The sequence below is a fragment of the Empidonax traillii genome, unplaced genomic scaffold (genome assembly GCF_003031625.1).
Source record: "Empidonax traillii isolate 1590-97213 ecotype Southwest subspecies unplaced genomic scaffold, ASM303162v1 scaffold154:size1206225, whole genome shotgun sequence".
In the NCBI taxonomy this organism is placed as follows: Eukaryota; Metazoa; Chordata; class Aves; order Passeriformes; family Tyrannidae; genus Empidonax; species Empidonax traillii.
Genome location: NW_020955347.1, coordinates 107,020 through 124,870, shown reverse-complemented (window position 1 = coordinate 124,870; position 17,851 = coordinate 107,020). Strand labels below are relative to the sequence as shown.

General features: G+C 35.8%; 1 protein-coding gene across 2 annotated transcripts in view; it reads left to right on the top strand.

Moving 5' to 3' along the window:
- Positions 1–17,851, top strand: part of TBCK (TBC1 domain containing kinase) — a 91,964-nt gene that overhangs the window by 16,037 nt on the left and 58,076 nt on the right. For both annotated transcript variants that reach the window (XM_027884735.1, XM_027884734.1), the window contains exons 3-13: positions 5,598–5,712; positions 7,188–7,261; positions 8,339–8,480; positions 8,969–9,029; positions 10,311–10,372; positions 11,103–11,164; positions 11,877–12,025; positions 12,978–13,116; positions 14,546–14,645; positions 16,534–16,583; positions 16,938–17,067. In XM_027884735.1, coding sequence (XP_027740536.1) covers positions 5,598–5,712; positions 7,188–7,261; positions 8,339–8,480; positions 8,969–9,029; positions 10,311–10,372; positions 11,103–11,164; positions 11,877–12,025; positions 12,978–13,116; positions 14,546–14,645; positions 16,534–16,583; positions 16,938–17,067 — 1,084 coding nt within the window. The remainder of the gene's footprint in view (positions 1–5,597; positions 5,713–7,187; positions 7,262–8,338; positions 8,481–8,968; positions 9,030–10,310; positions 10,373–11,102; positions 11,165–11,876; positions 12,026–12,977; positions 13,117–14,545; positions 14,646–16,533; positions 16,584–16,937; positions 17,068–17,851) is intronic.

Here is a 17,851-nt window from a genome sequence, read left to right as displayed (position 1 = left end):
TTCCTTCCAACTCAGAATGTGATTCTGATTCCAAGCTACATCTACCTTGGTCACAGTCATTGAAAGGATAGGTGGCCTAGTCTAGGGGAAAGGTAGGACTGGAGAGAGTAAGCATACAGAAAGATCTTTTGAGATACCCAATTACTCTCACATTAAACTATTTTATTGCAGCACTGAAAAAGGATAGCGAAGATGTATTTCCAGTTAATGCTGTGAATGGGCTTCTCTTAAGACAATGAGTAGAGTGAATTTGTGTGCCAGTTGGCATTGATTTTCTTTTAAACGGGAGGAAAAGAAACTTCTAACTTCCACGATACTGATATGAATGCTGCAAATTTATCTCTTCATTGTTTCTTTTCTCATGTTGGAAATCTTTTAATTAAACAGTTTAATATGCCAAGCCTCCTGACCCCACCCATCTCCAACTTCCAACTGTATGATCTACAGTCCTCTTGTTCTTAAGTATTCAAGATGTCATGAATCAAGTAGTTTTCCCTTCAGCATTCTGTGGTGTATGTAGGGACTACTCTGCTTCTGGCTGTCAAATGCATTTTTCCAAAATTGCTTTTTCTGCTCTGGAGTTAAGCAATGATAAAATGGCAAGGAGATTTTATCAACAGAATACTTGCTGGCTGTGGATTTCCACTGCAACTAGTAGGTGATATTATCAGACATAATGCTTAGGAGGCAAACTTTTTTCATCCAGAAGCAAGCTTGAATTAAAGAGTTTGGAAGCCTGAAAATATCAAGGAACATTTAATATATGCTTTTTCTGTGTTCCCTCTCCTAGACATCTGCCTACTTTTTTTTTTTTTTTAAAGGATAATGGTCTCATAGTTTTTTGTCTGAGCTAGTATGACCATTTCTAGGATTTGGAAGACCAGTAATTTTGTCTAAAATGGAAATAATTAGTTGCAGAAAGTTGTTTGTTCCTAGAACATCCTATCTTGGAGTCCAGCTTCCTGCTTCTACAAACAGCTGCATTATCATTCCCATTAATCAGAAATAAGTTAATAAGTAACCACTCAAACTGAATAAAACATAGGTAATATTGTTGGGGTTATTTTAACAAGAATTCAGCATGCCACCTTTCTGTCATAAAGTTTTTTTATTTGTGAATGTTTCCAACCTTTTTGTTTGATATGGTGTTTACGTTGACCTATGGTGTGGGCAATTCTCTCGATTGTTTTTTCAAGGTACTGCTCAGTCACTACTGGGTGAATATGCTCACTGTTAGCTCTCCAGTCCTCTGATTAATTTCAGAGTTTATTGTCTTTACTTGATTCCTGATAAATTCCTCTTTCCTAATTTCTCTGTTAGTATCTGATCCTTTTGAGAAAGGTAAGGCTCTTGGTATGCCAACTTCTTCCAATACTTTTCCCTTCTAATACTCCTCCCTTTCACCCTGACCCAGAAGCTGTTCTCAGTCAGATGAAAGAATGTAGTTGGTGCACTGAGAAGAATCTTTCCTTCCCCCCTCATCCTGCCCTGTCTGAATCCAAGAAGTGACAACAGTGTCGTATAGCAATCAGATTATTTCATCAGTGGGTTTGGAGAACCACAAGAGGTTGAAACTCTGCTAAAACATCTGTTTCCTGACAGGTTAGGTTTATTATTCCTGAAGTAAACTTCCAGAAAATGACTTTGTGTCCTTAACAGTAAGAATTCAACAGACTGGAAATCAGACTGACTGCTAAGTGGAAAAGTTGATGGCTTTTGTAAAGGCACAGTGCAGCCACCTGTGTACTATTACATTGTGGAAATTAGTCATTTGTCTGGTATAACTTTTGGTATGAGAAATTCTGGAGGTAATAAAACAATCCTCATTTTTGTGGGTTTTTTGGTCGACTTCCCTTCTCGCTCCACCCATGAATGCCATGCTTATGCCACTCCTAACCATGCTGGGTTTTGTACTGTTGGCTGAACTTGCTCTTATCGACTTGTAGAGATTCCCCCCCACACACACATACTTAGAGGATGAATTTCTGAGGGAGGAATTCAGTTATCCTTTGTGCTTCCTTTTTAATGGTTTTATACATTCAAGTTATAACCGCAAAGCTGGTATTGGTTTTAATCCTTGTATTCTTTTAATTCTTGATTTCTAGTACAAAGGATCGCAAAATGGCCCCCTTTTCATAGCGATGTTTCCTCTTCTCCAAACCAGGCAATGATTAAATCCAAGCAGTTTAATTTTATATCAATGTACAGTCTTTTCATTTGAAAATAACCCCTTTTCAAAAGCCTAGCCAAGTAGACTACATGTGAGTAGATTTTTTGGTATCCAGACTGAGGATTAAAATGAAACTGGCTCCTTGAACATTTGCTGGTAGTTGTAGCAAGATCATGCCTTGTTTTCTGTCTGTGAAGTGTTCCTTTTGCAGAGAACCTCCTGTTTCTTCTCTTGCTCCTCTTGGTGGAGAGGAAAATAACTTTAAACCAAGTTTGTTAGGAGAGCTAGGAAACTGCAGCACATTTCACACTTAGATGCTTTTACTTACTACCTCCTACTGTATTGCTTTGAACAGTGGAATGATTTCCTTCACCATAATGTAATCACAACCATGATCATCAGCTGGTGAGATGAAGGTATTTCATGCCACAAAACTGTCGTCATGGCCCCCGTTAGGTCAGTGGTGTCACATGGTTGGTGTCAAATCTGCCATGCTTGCGTTTATCCGCCTGTTCTTCTGTGTTGTTTCAAGTGCTTTTGCTTTAGGCTTTTCCCTCCACCTCCTATTAAAGGAGAGTAATGAAACCTCTGCAGTTCCAGAGAGCTAAACCACTGCCCTAGATCTATCATAGTTCAAGTCTAACTAGTTACTTGAAAAACAGGCTTCCAGATAATGAGGGAAAAAGTTTCTGAATCTGCTCAAAGCTCACCATCAACACTGAATTTTATGTGTCCTCCTCATTTAGGACTGTGTTTTCTTTTTCTGTTTACATTTTGGGGTTTTTAAAACATCAGCTTCAGCTGAAGCCTGAAATCACCTTCAGGAGTGCACCTTCTGCACCTGCGGAATGCTGTTGCAAGGCTTGACAGTGTTGCAAGGTGTTGAGAGTGGCTGTACCTGAGGCCCACTGAAGGAAGGAGAGCGCCTTGGTACTCACCTGCAGCAATGCTGGGCACATTTGCTGACCTTGGCCTTGAGGAGTTTAAAGGAGAGAGATCTCTTGTGCTTATTAGCAGCAAGAAGTTGTCAGGCCCTTTGCAGTTAAGTGAAAAATCTCATGTGTAATAACCCCACAGTGTGTTTTCCCCAGTAAATAAGAACTGCATAATGTGCAGCACTATGAAGAGCTTGTTATACAGAGTTCCTTGTCTCCTGGGAGGTGGTATGCGTGCTGAAGGACGAGGGTGAGGAACTTGGCTGAACGCTTCTTCCCAGCAGGGTGGCATCGAGAGTTTAAGAGCACTGAGAATTATATGCAGTGAAAAATAATAATCACTTATGTGTTCCTGATCGTTGTAACGGCGTTGAGGGGTTTATCTTAAAGAGCAAAGAATCCCAAAGCAGTATTTGCACGTATTTGTCCATGTTCTGGTTTTGTATGAATTGCAGAAGATGAAGAATAAATGGGTGGCTGAGGCCCCCTGGCGCCAGCAGAGCAAACTGCACTCCTCAGGCAAACGACCCCTAATTGCACTTTGTATTTGCTTTTATTTTTTTAAGGCGTTATATCTACTTCTATTTTTTTAATACAAAGAAACACTTTCTAGGCTAAAATATCTCATGATGTAATAATTTTTTATATGCAATGGTTTCCTTGCTGGAAACATGAATACTCTTATCACTTATTTTTCATGTCTTGTTTTGCAAAGCTGTGCAGAAAATGAGAGAGAGGACTCTGTTTGCAACAACTATCATTAATATTTGCATTACAGGAAAAAAACATACAAGGAAACTGAAAACTTGTAAGATAATTCTTTTTTTTTTTTTTTTTTTTTTTTTTTAAACCACGATTTTATCTCTGCCCAAAAGTGACTGGGAGAAAAAACTACACAGCTAATGGTGTCTGATGCTGTGGTGTAGTATTTAACTTGGAGGTGGGAGGAATGAGGAAGAAGTGCTAGTGAAGGAGGAGCAAGATAGTTGTGGAGTGTTGTTTTGTTATTGTGGTTATTAGCCATGAGGTTTTGGTCAAATCACTAAGACATCGAGAATCACTTTCAAATGTTATGATTTAAGATTCAGTAATGTGGCCAGATGTTAGAATAGATTCCCTCTGTGTTAAAATATAGCTTAGTATAGTATAAACATAGTGTATTATATTATACTTATATTATTGTATAACACTATATTATATATAGTAAATATAGTGTAAATTGGTACAGAGCTCTCCTAAGAAAAAGATTAGCATCTAGGGAATAGCTCCATGTAGAGTAACTTAGTTGTGTCTCTTTTTAATACTTCTGTGTTAACACTAGTCTCAAGTGTGGCTTTTGTCAAAATCTAGGTATTTTCTCTTGGAACAAAGTTATGTCATTCCATCAGGTACGAATAGCAGCTAATGAAGTTGTATAAAGAAATTAATTTGGGCGTTTAGTTGGCTAGTTGGCTTGTCACTCTAAGTGGTCTATATCGTTCCTCCTCATCTTGCTGTAGCACAAATTTTTAATAAGAGAAGGTGGTGACATCCTTCATAATGCTATTATATGTTATTCATTAACAATTAAATAAAAAAAAGCGGAATGTAAAGCTATGTCTTTATAAGTAGATATGCTTTGCTTTTTGGACATTTTATAAACTGGTGCCTTCAGGCAAAAAGTTTCCAAACAGACCTGAAAGGTGTGAGGAAGAGTGGGCAGAATGAGGAGAGTGAAAAATTAAATGGAATCTCTCTGGGTGACATGAGATCTGTGGCTTTTGTTCTTATTTTGGATGCACTTGGGAAGCCTGTTACTCATGGTGTCTGTACAAATTTCTGTTCGCTTGTTCACAGAAACTCCTGTTTAAGGCTGTCAGTTCTTACAGTAGATAATAACTTTTGGTAAAATACACAGTTATGTCAAAATGTTCTGGCTGGTAAAACTCATTATTTCTTTTTAAAGATGGTAAGGTTGATACTTCCAAAGTTGTAAAACAGTACGTGCTAAAAATGAAGTTTTCTTCCCTTTCTTTAGTTTCTTACTTCAGATTTTGAGATGACTGAGAGCTATAGGTATGATCTAGGCAGGCCTCTATTTTCTAAATAAGCTCCAGTTAACATCTGAGTTTCAAAACCTTCTGTTCAGCTGAACTTATCAGTAGCAAACTTAAGATGAACAAATAAAAAAAAAAATAAAGGGTTGAGATTTTTTTTTTTTTGTTTCCTTCATTGGATGATGTATTGAAGCATAGTTTCTATTACAGAGAGTATTTTCTACTTTATTGTAATTTTCTGCTGTTCTTAAGTACCAGTTCAGGATGAGTCAAAAACCTAGATTTTGAGGAGTTACGTATGGCACTGAACATATCCTACCATATTCATACCTTAAACTGTTCTGGAATTGTAAATGGCTCACTTGTTTTTGGAATAGCTGTGGAAAGCTACATTTTCACAGATGAAAAAGGGGAACGTTCACTTTAACATGTTGTTGGTTTTGTGCCTTTTTTCAGTTCTTCAAGGATCTTATGCATAGCATATGAGGTTTTGCAAGGTTTGCAATATATGAATAAACATGGAATGGTCCACCGAGCACTCTCACCTTGCAACATTCTTTTGGATCGAAAGGTACAACTACAGGAATAAATCGATGGGTTTGTTTGCTGATAACGAGTAGCATTCTATGTTGCATATGGAGACTGGGCAGTCACATTTCTACTGATGGAAGGGAATAAAACCTGTGTATCTGAAAAGGTGTTGGTTTTGTTTGTTTTTAAACTACACTTTTCCTCTATTTCTGAAATTTCAAATGTATTTCAGAACTTATTTTTCTATTTTCACATTGTCCTTTGTCCCAAGCCACATTTCTTTTCCCCTTTTTCTTCTGAAAGTAGTAACTTAAGTGTACTCGTCATCACTGTAATTAGTTACGAGACCTTCCTGGCTGTTTTAGTAGGAAAATACTTCTTATGGCTTTTTAGATGTTAGTAATATTTCATGGTGATGATACTTGACTTTTAAGATGTTAACATATTTCTTTGTTCATGTTAAATTATTCAAACTTAAGTATCTCTCAATTGGTTAGAATGTTGAGTTGGCAGTGTAGAATACTGGTTCTGCTTGTAAGAGTTCAGAGAAATTATTAGCTACTGTTGTAGTCAGAGCAGCTGCTTCATCTGCACTGCCAGCTAAAGAGCTTAACCTGTCTTCATAACCCCTCTCTCCTTCCCCTTTAGACAAAATACCTAGATCCTCCCCTTGAAGGCAGAAAGAGAAGAGAGGACAAAGGAAATAAGGAACATGTATTTTTTTATATGCTTGTAAACAAATGAAAATCATAATAATGCTCTGACATGCAAAAATACTCAGTGATTTTAAGCTATTCCTAAAATCAATAAAAGAACAAAAGAGGGCCGTGAGACCATAAACTTCTAAGCTCTGCCCTGCCCTTTGAATAGCCTTCTGTGTTGTACCATCTGGAGGCTGGCTGAGTGTAATTCAAAATCCAGCAAAAAATAAGACCTCAGTTTAACTTCTATGTCTGTTTTTTGTTATTTTCACATAACTTTCTGCCTCCACAAATAAAAGGAAGCACATGAAAAAGATTTTTTTTTAAATAGGAGTTGATAGAGGTAGGGAGAGCAAGGTAGTAATGAGTTGATGGAAGGACTAGACAAGCAAGGCTGGGTAAATGGAAGAAGTGAGGGAATAATGTCATGTTTAGGGAGTTCTAGGAGTCAAACAGGATTTTAAACCATTTACAAACACGAAAAGTGTTCTGTAGAAAATTTAAGCCCTTTTGATTTACTGAAGATGTACTATAACTTAGGAAGGTCTGATATTCTTGTGTGTTCCAAACAAAGTGATTGCTTAATTCTCTTGGGAAGTACAAGCATTAGAAATAAGGACCTTTTTAACTTACAGTGAACTTTTGTATAATAGATGATGCAGAAATATAAGACAGTGACTTTTTCTGGAAATCTGTTCTCTGACAGCTAATGCAACTTGAAATTATTTTTGATCTTTTTTTGCTTTTAACTAAAATGCAGATTCTTCCAATGTCAGATTCTGCTGCTCTTGATAATTTATTTTTTCCTTTTCAGGGACACGTGAAGTTGGCTAAATTTGGACTCTATCATATGACAGCTCAAGGTGTTGATGTTGATTTTCCCATAGGGTAAGGATGTAGTTACACAATAAAAATATAGCAGAGTTGTATTTTTTCAGGAAATATATTTGTTTTGAGCAATCATCTGTAAAAATGCGCTGTATGCACAGGTTATAGTTTGTTATTCTAATGTGTATCTGTTGCATACACCCCTTACACAGAAGCTTCTGATAATAGCATTTAAGAGGTGAAATGAGTGAAAAACATGTAATGGGTACCATTCAAGCATCTTGCTGTAACTATCTGTTGTCAGTCCTTGCTGCCTGGATTTGCCTTCAAATGCTAGTAGTTCCCTGTGAGCTGGATTCCTAATTTCAATTTTAGGAAAATGCGCAATCAATGCTTCATTATTGCACGCCACTGTAGCTTTTTTTGTCTCATTTATCATTTTGTGATTTATTTTCAAGTGATCCTACCATCTGGCCAAAATGGCATGCTTTACTGCAGTGGGTTTTTTGCCACTTCTTGTTTTTTTGAGGTACCATGTTGTTTGCAATTGAAATACTGAGCTGATTCTTAAAGACGTGACCAAAAGAAGCAGTGATGTTTCCTTTCGAAACATAATTTAAAATTTTTTTTAAGTATTGTAATGAATTGTTGACAGAAAAAAAAAATTTGTAGTATAATTTAAAATTGTCTAGAGGGTATCTAGCAGGTGGAATATGTCCTCAACACCTGTTGGTCCTTTTTTTGCAAGTTCAAATGTTATTTGGTGGGAACACTATTGATGAAGAATGCTACCACCACCCCCAAATACGAGTCGTAGATAGACTAACTTAATGCACTAATACTGAAACTCAATGTGCGTGTTCTCTGAGATATGTAGACATCTTTCAAAGCTGCTATTTCCTCTCACAAAAAGACTGAGCTGGTGATTGAGATTTGACCTTTTATGTAGTAAACACTATGTATTTTGCAATTGGAGTGAAACTTTGCTGTAACGCAGTGTAGATTTTGGCTGAGGAAAATAGAACAGTCTGCTTTGTATTCTAGTTTCTCAAAATGCAAACTTGTTCTGATTACGTAAAGGAAAGTCACACTTTTTGGACAGACAGGATATTGCTTAATGTTGGTGCATCTTTCTAGGTACCCATCATATCTGGCGCCTGAAGTAATTGCCCAGGGAATAGTCAAACCCAGTGATCATACTCTGTGTGAGAAACCTCTGCCTTCCGGCCCTAAGTCAGATCTGTGGTCTCTTGGTATAATATTATTTGAGCTTTGCATGGTATGTAAGACGATAATTCTCTAGATTTTTAACTCTTTGGGAATAATTTCATTGACTTGTTTGCTATTGAGTATGGGGTTAATGACACTTTGCCCGTCGCCCAAGCACAAATATCAGAATATGTTAACATTCCTGCCTGGACAATATTGGTAGTTGTTCTAGTAGTAGGATGCATATTGGTGTGTAGGATGCTGGCATGAGTGTGTGTGTTAACCATGAAGGACAGCTGCCTGGGGAGCCACAAAACTGCAAGGCTATTCCACTTATGAGACACTATCAGTGTTACATTTTTTCTTTCTGATGGCATGAAAGTATTTCTGCTATAGTGGAGTAAATAGCATTTTCTATTCTTACAGATACTTTTTATACATCTAAAATTCGCATGTAGAAGCTTATTTTACTGTCTTTGTATAGATGGGATACAGTGTTATCTAAATATTTTCATGTAACAGTATTCAGCTGTTGATTTGACTTTGTTATTTGTTTAGGGGAGAAAATTATTTCAGAGTTTGGAGATAGCAGAAAGATTGAAATTTATACTTACGTTAGGTAAGTAGCACAAAATGAATTTTTCAAATTTCCAAACTACAATCAGAGTTTTACAGACTAATCAGCTTGTGATGCTCAGACCTAAAGCACTTTACCTTTGTCATCTTTCATCTTCAGAGTTAAATAGACATATGAAGCATGGTTGCTTTTCTAGGGAAAGTACAGAGGTGGGTGCCAGGAAAATAACTTTGGAAGAGCTGTATGTTAACATAGGGGCAAACTGTTTAAACAAAAAGGCTCAAGAATGGTGGCCATTTTCATGATTATTTGTTACATTGCAGGAGGTTTCTGGAATAGGTTAGGAATTGTATGATATTGAAGAAAGCTGTCCCTGCACTAGCAGTGCTTGTGTAGTAACTGCCAGGTAGGGAGAAGCAGGACTCAAATAGGAAAACAGGAGAAAAAAAAGAGAGCTGAGAAGTGTTTTTCTGAATCTGGACTTGTTTCTGGCTTCGCTTGCAAACTATAAAACATTACTGTAGATGTGGAATTCTTGCTTAATGCAAATAAGTCCAGAACTGGGACTATTTTTGTGTGGTGTAAAACTTGATTTCTAGTGGGGTTTATGTATAAACCATGGGGAGTGGAAGGGCACGAATTTGCAATTTGAAGCTTTAACAGTAAGTTATTATCTAGAGCAAATAGTAATGGTGTTAAAGTGAATTACAGGCAAGAGAAACATCTTTTTCCTTCAGCAGTTAGTGCTTACGTGCTGAAATTCTGCCTGTTTTGGGCCTTTGTTGACAAAGCTTCCTGAAGCATTTCCATCCCCTTCAACTTGAATGCAAGTTGGGGGTAATCTTTATCCACTGCAAAACATTCATGTCCTGGGAATTATTTACTCAATAATGTGATGAAAGCAAGTGCTAAAATACTGCTAGTGTTATCTGCAAGTAGAAAGAAAATGAAAAATTACTTCAAGATTCTATATACAGGTACCTTTAAGTGGTTTTTTTTTTTTTTTCATTTATAAGTGAAAAGACTATTTTAATTTATTTGACAGAGACTGACAATCTGGAGCTACTAAGCCTGCAAAAAGATTTTCACTGTTAGCTTAGAAGTGCTACTTAACTTTCCTTAGGCTTCAGTTTTCTGTCTACATAGATGATGATAATTTTCGGTTTTGATTTTGACAGTTCACTTTTGAGTGGTGTGGCAATGTTAATGAAAAGTCCGTATCAAGTGTTTTTTATTGGATGGAGGTTTACCTGATATCATATTTAATTTGTATCACTTTTTTCATAATTTGTAACTTTTTGTTGTTCTATTTGTTTTTCAAAGGCTGCGTAGATGATATTGTAACTGTATTGGCTGAAGAACATGGTTGTCTTGATATTATTAAGGTTTGTGAACCTACTCTTTCATGCTGTCTTACCTAGAATACTTTACTATTGTTGCATAATATTTCACATGTTTATTTTTTTAACTTTTTTGGTCACTTATTGTATTGCAATATGATGAAAAATTTTGAAGTCTAAACTATTATCTAAGATCCTTTCAATAGCCAGTACTGGTAATATTCTTCCCTGGAGTAACTGTCAATCTCGGTAAATGTTAATGCTCTCTGGGTAGTTTAAAAAGTTATACATTTTCTTTATAGTGTTGGTGAGTAAGTATTTTTCTTCCAGAAATTTAGTTTTCTATCTGATCTGCTTTATGCATACTGATAGTGTAGATTTATACAGTTCAACTTCTCACCCACAAAAATAAGCACTAAATTTTTGTGTCTGCATATTTTGAGACACTATTTAACTATCTGACTAGTAGCAGAAGAAAGCTTCAAACTGGGTACAGAATATCTAAATTTTAAAAAATTTTTTAAAAAAAGGTAAAAAGATGCATACACTGCAGATTTTTCAGTTTTTTTCCCCAAATCAAATGGGGTACTGGGAGGTGAGAATAATTGCTTACCCACCATTTCAGTCTTACACACCTAACCTCATATGTGGAAGTGTGAGATTTTATTGCTCTCATTGGAATAACCTGTATGTTAAAGGTTAAGCATGAGCCAAGTGGCTTGCTAAATTAAGACAGTAATAAACAGACCTCTTCCACATTTTTCTTATGTTTCAGGACCTTTCTGAAAATGTCGTAGCTCTCCTGAAGAAATGCCTTACGTTCCAGCCTTCTAAGAGGCAGGTATTCAGTCCAAGGGCATAGTAAACCATGTGGGTTATTCTGAAATTAGAAGAACTGTTGCAGAATCTTTTTTTAAATATTGACGTTTGGGCTACATATAAGAAATTCTCAGTTTTCTTGCTTTTCAGTGTTTAAAGGGAAAGAATTAGGGAGGGGACACAGAAATTAAATCTTGAGATTGAATCTGACAGTTTTGAAGGAAAAGTGTTCAGGCATTTGTAGTTCTAAGTTCACAGCTTTTTCTGATTCCATGTCTGGAAGCTGATGATGGTTACCATAGCTTTGTTGTTGCCAGAATTAGAGTTGCTTTCTTCAGATCTCTCCTTTCAAAGAAGTTTTTCGTTATGTCAGTCCACTACAACTTCGTCTGAAAATGGAAGTATGTTTTTGTTCTTTAATCAAGGCTTTGCATTTGTATTTTTCATATCTCTACTTTGAGCAACTAAAGAGGAATTAATAAAATAGTTCATAATTACATTAAGTGAAGGTGGGATCTGAATTTGAGCTGTAAACAGACTGCATGGTTTGTTTTGCTTCATGAATTGAAAAACATTAATGGACAGTTCTGCTATTAAGATTTCTGAAATCCAGTATAACTTAAAATAACTTGCTAGTATTTGTTACTGAGGATATTTCTCACATTGTTGAAATATAACATTTTTGGAAGCACTTTGCTGTAAGTATTTTATTCTCTTTTCTTCATTCAAGGCCAACTCCAGAAGAGTTGCTGCATGACAGTTTGTTCAGTGAGGTATCCTCACTATATCCTCCCTTCCACAAACCTGCTGGTCTGTTCTCATCTTCTCCAAGGTGTGCTAATTTAACGCTTCCTGAAGACATAAGTCAATTATGTAAAGGTAAAAGCAGGTGGTTGGGTAAATGTCATAGAAGGGGGAAGGAAAATAAAATGTTATTGCATTTGCTCTCCAAAAGTTTATTCAGAGAAACTGTTAAATGTTACAACACTACATTAATGAAATAAGTTGTTTAATGGACAGAGATATTAGCAGACACGTTTTGAGGAACGTATGCAAGTCAAAGGAGGATGTCTTAATTTTGTGCTTCAACTTCAGGGAATAAATATTTAACATTAGTATTCAGGTTGCAATAGCAGTATCATCTTTTGCCTTTAGAATTTGGATGTGTATATACAAGGTAATTCTTTTCCACTAAATTCTATGGTGAGTTGATAATTGGATTCTCTTGGATCATAGCATCAGATGATTTTTTTGAAGTTTGTTTGGAAAACAAAATCCTTGTGAAAGAGGTCACTTTCTAAGCTGAAAGATTATACTACCAAGTTTTGAACTATAACATGTTCAAAGTGTTACCACTCTCAAGTCCCATTAACTTTTTCTTATGAACTTGGAAATGTTTAGAGAGTCTCATTATAGGGTTTTTGGAGACAAATATTTTATACCTCATTACAATGAGTATGGTAGGGGAAGGGAAGAGAGATTATAACTATTCAGTATGAATCACTTGTTTCTTATTTTAACTCTTAGTGCTGTGTTGTATACAAAACAGTGGTTTGTTTTGTTTAAAAACACACAGAAAGAAAAAGTCCACACTTCGATGTATTTATCTGAGTTTTTCAAGGCAAACTAGAAATATTTGTGCTTTTTTTACTTCTTTCCTAATTTCCTAAATGGCACTTGCAAAGGGAAGATCACTTTCCCTCAAATTTCCCATTAAACTAAAGACCTTTCAAGCAAATATTTTTTTCAACAGTATGTGTTTAGAGTTGTAAGAAGAAATACAAACTGCCTAAAAGGCTGTAATTTCTTTTTATGTCATTTCTCCCAATAGATGAAGATAATGATTACCTAGCAGAAAGATCAATTGAAGAGGTTTATTATCTCTGGTGTTTGGCTGGAGGAGACTTGGAGAAAGAACTTGTCAACAAGGAAATCATTCGATCAAAGCCACCTATCTGCACACTTCCCAAGTAAGGATAGAGAAGCACTTTAAGGAAAAGGAGGATGGATGGATGGATGGAGAAGGCTAGTAATTTTGAGAGAACATATTTAGTTTTAAACCTGTATGTGTGCAAAACATTGAAAATGGCGTTCTTGAATAGCAGGAATTTTTTACTTCCCTTCTTACCCAATTTAAGGCATTATCTGAATGCCTTTTATCTGTCATCTACCCGATCTTTCTATTGTTTTTTGAAAATTTGAAAAGATACAGGGAAAGTGCAAAATACTGAACTGGAAGTCCCTACATTTTGTGCACTTTCCAGTCACATTAAGTTTTAGTAATAATTTCTCACTCTGCTGCAATAGCATATTTGAAATTGTAATTTAATTTAATATATGTTGTGCAGCAAATTCTCACATGCTGAATTCCCTCTCGTAGAGCAGCAGTGCTGAATGGTTAATCCAATTTTTCAACAGATCAGCTGATTAATTTTAAAAAAAATGCTTAGTTGTATGATTCATAAGTCTGTAAAAGCTTTTTAGTCATTACTACTTCTATCTTGCTGCTACACATGTTGCAATTTTTTCTAGTAATTCATATTTTGATCTTATTATCTGATTTTAACAAATATAATTATATGCTGACATATATCAATTTACTATTTTAGAGCTTATGCATGAAGTATGTGTACAGCCAAAATGTAATATCTTTAAGAGAAAAAAAGTGTGGAACTAGGTTTTAAGTGATATTTTGATGTCAAAATTAGTGTGAGATTTAAAGGAATTGCATATTTCTTTGCCCATAGGTAAACACAGGTGCTTTTGAATTATGAGGGACAAACATTTTTCATCATTAGGGTGAAAGGCTTGAAGATGAGGTGTTAATTTAAAAAAATGCAATCTTAACTCCATCTTGTAAGTGATACTGGTAATGCTAGCTGAATTTCTGAAAATCAGTTTCATGTGCTCTGCTTTAAAAATATCATAAAATAGAAAATTTGTGTATGTTCTGACTCAGATTCATTTGTATCTTTAGGCGGACTTCAACAGAAAAGGTCTGGATCAGACTTTTGCTTAGGTTTTTTTTCATGATGGAAAATGGCTTTCATATGATAATATTTTATTTTTGCTTTTCACATTAAATGGCAGTTCTGGTCGGTGACACATCAAGGAATAAAAGGGAGTATAAATCCCATATCTCATTACTCTTCCTTTGTGTGCAAACTAAAGTTATAGAAAACCTGAAATGTGCCTCTTTACAATAAAAGCTGTCTGAATAATTTAAGGTGACTGTACATTCCCTTGATAGCAGATTTCATGCCGTGCAGAGTCAATACACTATACTTCTAAGAGCTAATACTTTGTTTTAAAGAGGAAACTGCTTGATGTAAGAAATTTTTTTCTGAGCTCAAGTCCTGTGTTATAAAATGACCTAATTTTTTTTTCTTCTTTTTGAAGCTTTTTATTAGAAGATGGTGAGAGCTTTGGGCAAGGACGAGATAGAAGTTCCCTCCTAGATGACACAACTGTGACTTTGTCTCTATGCCAGCTCCAAAATGTAAGAGTAATATTGTACACTTTTTCTTACAACCTCACTGCAGAAACATTTGTTTAAATGAAACAGGAGGTCCTGCTGCTGTTTCTATAAACAGAAGTGTTACTAATTCCAAGAGAACATTTCTTAGCATCTGAGTCCGATTCTGATTTATGCTAGTAAGTTGCTTTGTCTGCGAAAACTTACTTAAGATTTGATTTGTCTTTTGTCCCTCCATCCTTTTCCTGCGTCCCTCCCTTTCTTTTTTTTGTTACCTTCTTTGTTCTGGTGTAGTGCAAATAGTTGTGTAGTACCTGATACTCTCCACAATTGCTAAAGTGACTGGATAGTGAGTGTCTTCTTGTGTGCTTTTATTGCTGTCTGTAGATGGCTCACATTATCCAAAAGATCAACTCGCTTCACTTTCAACTCCTTGAAAAGCTCTATACTTTAAGTTGGATACCAGATTTCCAGTAGTTAATTACTAATCTTTGGAATATATAGCTGTGAAACAGCTAGTTCAAAAGATCTCTTCAAAGCATTTTGCAGAAATGCTGTCATGCAGTTTTCTTCCTTCTTCAGGGGAAAACATCAACATATGATAACTCATGACTTTGCTTGATGCAATGATCAGTTACAAGACTTACTCCGTATATCACTGAAATGTTTTAATTGTTCACGTCTTTCCACATGTTTATTGCTCTAGAATCAGGAATTTATGCTGTAATACCAAATGCAGTTCTGTCACAGTTTAAAAAAAATGCCCTTTCTGTGTAACTACAGGACTTAATGCAGAAAGGAATGCAACCCCTGAAGTCTCGTTCTCTGCCACCATAATCTGGGGGCAATGTGTCAAATACTGTGTAAATGTGTTTTTTCAGTGAAACTTTGCACACAAATGCAAGACGACAGACCAGAGAATTGGGATACTTTCTTTGCTTGGTTGACAGAGTTTGCATTGCAGGAGGGAGGTTAACAATATGTAATAATTATTATAAACTTAATGTACACTGCAGCTCCTACTGTTGTTCTTATGAAAGGGCAGCTTTTTAAAGCTTTTTTTAAACTTTTTAATCTGAAATTTTGGATATTGCTGTCTACTTCTATAAATACAGCAGAAAATAAGTATATACTGAAGTTTTATTTTGGAGACAATGCAAGCCTGAACCTTGCACTATTAGCTGAAATAAATTTTTTAACTTAGGCAGTTCTTCAAACACCTTCCATAGAGCAGAGCATGATGCTTATAATCAAAAGAGGAGCAGTCCTGAATGAACTGAGAATGAACTGTTCTGTCAGTCCCAGGAGGAACAGGCTGTGCAGTATGCCTTCAAGTTAAGGATGCAAAACAGAGCACTGCAGGGAGCACGGTATTAAACATTAATCATGATGCACCATAAGATGTCTGAAAACTCCAGTAAAAAATCCAGGCACGTTTGTCTATCACCTTTGCTGAGAGTGTCTGTATTTCCTAAAAGGAACTCAAGTTTGCACAACTCTTGAACTGATTAGAAACATAAAACCAAGTTGTGCAGTTGCTTTGCAGCTACTTGGATAGGAAGTCCAGGAAGAAAGATGAGGAAAAGAAAAAGAACTATGTAATACTGTTAGTCTGTTGATCCATGATCATTAAAGCCATTTTTGTGTGTGGGAATAGGTATATGGATGAGTTATCTTCAGGCAGGAGAAATTCCATCAACTCAAAAGACCTGTGTTAGTAAAGGTTTTTAGTGTTAAAGGCTCTCTGTATGCTTCTTTGCTGATGGAGGACTGAGCTAATACATAGGTCTCAAGGCAAACTACTAAGTTTGGCAAATGAGTTACTAATTAATAGTTTTTGTATTCCACTAAGATTTCCACTTGGATTCTGAGCAGCATTCTAATAATGAATTCTTTTTCTTCTTCATTTCAGAGACTGAAAGATGTTGGTGGAGAAGCATTTTATCCACTGCTTGAAGATGAGTAAGTGTGTAAATTTGTACATCTGTAAGGAACTGTATTTTGAGTTATTAGTTTTATTTGAGTGGCAGACTGCACAGGAAGACACAATTGTCTCCCAAAATCAAAACTAACATGTCTTGTTTGGCTCTAAAAGTTGAGGGCTGGTAAACATTTTGCACTTAGGGCCCTGATACCAAACTGAGGATCTTGGCCTGTTTCTCTGTTCTGGAAATCAACTGTTTATGCTGAATATTCAAAATTATCCATTTATACTTGTTTCTGACTCAGAAATGCATCATAGATGATATATTTTTTTTTCAGTGACTTTTGCATTTCATACTCTTCACTACTACTATCCTAGCTCTTTCTTTCCAGCCAGTCAACTTTACCTCATTCAAACAGTAGCAACGAGCTCTCTGCAGCTGCCAGTCTTCCTCTGATCATCCGGGAGAGGGACACAGAGTACCAGCTTAATAGAATTGTCCTGTTTGACAGGCTGTTGAAGGTATGGAATCTTTCTGATGCTGGATAATTAGATTTGGCCTGTTAATTGGAAGATTTTTAAGGGACCAAGTAGTTGAAAAAGGAAGCAGTGATACAAGAGACCACAGTGGGAAAGGGGAAGAAAACCCTACAAAAGTATAAGAATGTCAGATACAAAAATAGAAGAAATAGGTCTTTTCAGTAGTTATGAATATAGAAGTAGATTTTAAAGTATGCATATGAAAATAGAGCTACTGCTAATACTGGTTACTTACTGATGAAAATAATTTTACATCCTTTTATTTCATAACAGACTAAGTTGTTATAGATATAAATATGCCTGTAACATTTCCACATTTCCAAGCAATAAGGTTCCATAGCAGTGCCACGCTACAAATATGAGGTTTATATTGGGGAAAGAAATAGCAGTTCCTAATTTATATGTATGCTGAGAGACGGATTCTTGCTTAAGAATGAGAGAGCTGATGCACATTATCAAATATAACCTAGAAATTTTAAATAAAACCAAGATGGGTGCATAGCACAAAAATAAAAAACTTTTAATAAAAATTTGGATTAGTGGATATATCCAGTATATACCAAAGCACGTTAAAGCATTTATGAGAAAGAGTGGATATTTTAACATCAAACAGTAGTCCTTCACCCAGGCCTTCCAGTTAGGAATTAAATTTACTTTCTGTAAAACTTGTATTCTCTGTTCAGGCTGACAGTATTTGTCCTTGTGGGTCAAGACTGTCCCAGGATTGGGATTGGAATTCTTTCAGTTACATGGTAACATTTTTGCA